The sequence below is a fragment of the Aptenodytes forsteri genome, unplaced genomic scaffold (genome assembly GCF_000699145.1).
Source record: "Aptenodytes forsteri isolate BGI_AS27 unplaced genomic scaffold, ASM69914v1 Scaffold142, whole genome shotgun sequence".
NCBI lineage: Eukaryota > Metazoa > Chordata > Aves > Sphenisciformes > Spheniscidae > Aptenodytes > Aptenodytes forsteri.
The window spans coordinates 5,230,925-5,234,400 of NW_008794598.1; the positions used below are offsets into that span (position 1 = coordinate 5,230,925).

Below are 3,476 nucleotides of genomic sequence, written 5' to 3' on the forward strand. Positions count from 1 at the left end.
CCTGGAACCGGATCCTCGGCCTCGACAGAGCCGCCTCTGCCATCGCCGCCTGTAGCCATGGACCTGCGAGCGGAGCTGCTGAAGTCCATCTGGTACGCTTTCACCGCCTTGGATGTGGAGAAGAGCGGCAAGGTCTCCAAATCCCAGCTCAAAGTGAGTCCTCGGGGAGGCTCGGACGGCCCCGGCGCGGGGCTGGTGGGTGGGCTGCGAGGGGCAGAGCGGGTCCAGGGATGCTCTGCGGCCCCCCTGGGTTTCCACGGAGGAATTGTTAAATATTAAGATTAATAAGACCTTGCTGTCGCCTTCCATGCTGGTTTTGGTGAAGTTCTCCATCTCCACCTTGCCTCCCTTTAAAAAAAGGCGGGGGGAGTTACTGCTCAAACATGATTTTTCTAGGTGAAAATGAGGAGAAATCTTGATTTTTAGCCGTTTTCAGTTTCTTACGCTTTTTATGCCCAACTAACAGCCCAAACTCGGTTTATATTTTTTCGCTTGCCGGAGCACCCGCGTTTCTGCTTCCTGTTCAGCCAGCCGGTCGGTAGGTAGAGGCAGACCATTTTTAAACTAAAATTCCTCGGTAGCCTGGCCAGAAATAACACAGCGCTTTAAAAAAATCTCTGATTTCCCCTCTCCCCCCCCCCTTAGCAGCTTTGCAGAGGGCTCCTGCATTCAGCCCTTCGTCAAAACCGTTGTGCCTTTAAAAACCTTTCTGTCTGCCTCTGGGACGGGGTCTGGTCGAATCTGCCAGGTTGCACCTTGGCTTTGACAATAATTATCGATTTTTATTTATTTTTTTCCCCCCTTTGCAAATGATGGGACTCTCTTGTTGCCGTGTAAATGTCCCCTTGCGGCTCTTAGGCTGGCGCCGGGGTAGGAAATGCCGGTTGGAGCAGGGGGCTGCGATGCAGAGGAAAGACCTGAGCTAGAAACATGCAAAACACGGGGAGATGTTGCGTCAAGACTTGGCAGCTGCTGACAGTCTGTGAGATGAGTTGCGAAAGGCTGCGAAGAAACCCCTTTTCCTCTATTCCCTCTACTTTATAGTGCTTTCCCTGGGACAGACTGCAGGGAAAGTGCTGGGCTTGGCAGGGGGGGCATGTTTTGCCCCAAAATTAAGAGTTTTGTTTGCGGGGGTCCGGAGGGGAAGCAGCAGGAACTGGGCTCCTCATGTTTGGCCACTGCCTTTGCAGCCGAGAGCCTTCGGCTGCTCCCCAGAAACTCATTGCACGTGTGCCCTCTGAGCCACGCTCGCCTACTTAAAACTGTAGAAATATCTGAAGGAATTAAGGAAAATCCCAAAGTAGGTCAGAGCCTAATTCCCCTTGCTAATCCCCGAGAAGGGCTGCTGTGCTCCCTTCACAGCGTCCCCTGCACCCGGGCTTTGGGTCCTGAGCCCAGCCCAGGCATGCTGCCAGTCCCGAAAGCACCGGCGTGAACATGTGCAGTGCTTGTCTTGCAAGATCTTTATCGCTGGCGCCGATGCTGAGACCACAGAGACCCTAATTTTAACAGCAATTTCCTAGAGAGTTAGTGCAGGGGGGCTGGGGGAGCTGCAAACCCTCGTGTGGGGGATGCTGGGCTGCAGGGATGCTGGGGACGGCGTCTCCGCGGTGGCTTTGCCGAGGGTGACATTTCAGAAGAGAAGGGAGATTCGCCCCTCACTATTTTTCCACCCACCTTCAGCACCGAGACGGGACGGTGGTGGGTCGGGCTGCGCTGTTGCGTGACGAAGCTCAACTCTGGATGACTTTCCACTGGCCTCGAGGCCGGGGAGAGCTCGTTTCCATCGCCTGTTGCTGCCAAACACTGGCTCGGGTTTGCCCCAGCCTACGCAAGCCAACAGCGGCATTTCTGCCCGTAGGTTCAGAGCAGAAGAAATCCGGGGTCTCGCAGGTTTGAGCAATAACGTGTTAAAGCCGTGGTGGCCGTGCCCTCTCCAAACTCCTCCCGGGTTGTGCAAGCCGGGCTGCGCTCCGCTCCCTCACCCAGCTGTGAAGAAGGGTCTTGAACAAGGGCGGGAGAAACGCCGGTGTTCACGGCATTTCCACCTACAGAAACAAAACCAGGCCCAGGAGCTGGGGGGGGGGATTTTGCTGGTAGATGAGCAGCACGCAGGCGGGAGCTGGGTGCTTAACTCCTCCGACCGACCTCCAGCCAGTTGCATATGTAAATTTAGCAGCGTTTCAAAGCGTGATGGCCGAGCTGTGGAAAGCCGTTGGGCTCAGCAGTTGAGTTCTTTGCATGGACACTCCCATGCAAGCGTGTCCATATGTACATGTGAGTTTAGGTGTGTATCTGCACAGGAAGGAAAGAGCCTTGTGGTTGAGTGCTACGCGTCGAGAGATGTCAGCTAGTTCTGTTCCCAGCGCGGGCACGCACCAGCCCTGCTCTTGGATAAGCGTTTATCCTCTCCGTGCCATCGCATCCTCCCTGGCCGAGCTGGGGGAGCTATTCCCTGTCTCTGCGGATGCTGGCTGGGATGCGGGATGCGGCTCCCGCAGGCAGGGGAGAGCTGAGCCCCTCGGGGTGGCCGAGCCCGGCTGGGGCAGGTGGGTGGGAGCCACCGAGCACCATCCTGGTGCTTTTCGGCACCTCTGCTCCGCTCCTGTCCCTGTTGCAGAGGGAGAGGAGCGGTTGGCTGAGCAGAGCTCGGTCTCCTGAGGCTGCCCGCTACAGCAAAGCCCTTGGGGAGTGGAGAGGAGGAGGCAGGGAGGCAGGCGAGTGGTTTAAATGCGTGTCAGGGGGCACAGGGATCCCCCACCCATGGCACGGGGTTGCAGGCTCGGGGTGCAAATGGCAGGGGAGGTGGCTCTTGCTCGCTTTTGGAGAAAGAGCCCATAACCCGTGCGGGTCTCTGGGTATAACTGGTGCCTTGCGGGGCTGGGTTACAGCCGGTTTATGGACACACCCCCCCCTTGGGGGCAGGAGGAAGGCGCCTGGCTTGGACTGGAAGCTCCTCTGCTTGTTGCATGCACAAAAGGCTCTTGGCACTGGCCAGTGGGTCCCAGTTTGGCCAGTAAGAGGTCTGAGAGCAGCTCATCTGTGCAAACAATGGGGAAAGCCTTCCCCGAGGTCGGGAGTCGACGGTCCTGGGGCTGGGCTTGAGCCAAGGGCTCCTGGCTGATGGGGCGGCCAGGCAGCCGTCCCCGCTCGCATCCTCCTCGCTGCAGAAAATGGGCGGCTCAAGGGACCCTCACTGCTGGCAAAGACTCCCAGCACTGGGGTCCCCTGGGACAGGACCCCCTGCACCCCCAGCTCCGGGGAGGCTTTGATTTTCTCAGCAGTGCCGGTCTGCTTGCACATGGGGAAACCAAGGCAGCAGCGACGCTCCCTGCACGGTGCAGGAGCCCCGATCCCCCTGCTCCTGCTCATCGTAGGCTAGAGGGGTTTGTGTTTCGGCCAGGCTCCAGCCTGAAAGGTCACCCCCAGCCCTGGCATCGCCCCCGGCGTCTCCCACGGGGGAGAAGAAGAGGGGC

At 58.3% G+C, this 3,476-nt stretch overlaps 1 protein-coding gene across 1 annotated transcript in view; it reads left to right on the forward strand.

Annotated features, from left to right (window-relative positions):
* The first annotated feature begins 57 nt into the window (after positions 1 to 57).
* Positions 58 to 3,476, forward strand: part of DEF6 (DEF6, guanine nucleotide exchange factor) — a 22,320-nt gene continuing 18,901 nt past the window's right edge. The window contains exon 1 of the mRNA XM_009272859.2: positions 58 to 153. Coding sequence (XP_009271134.1) covers positions 58 to 153 — 96 coding nt within the window. The remainder of the gene's footprint in view (positions 154 to 3,476) is intronic.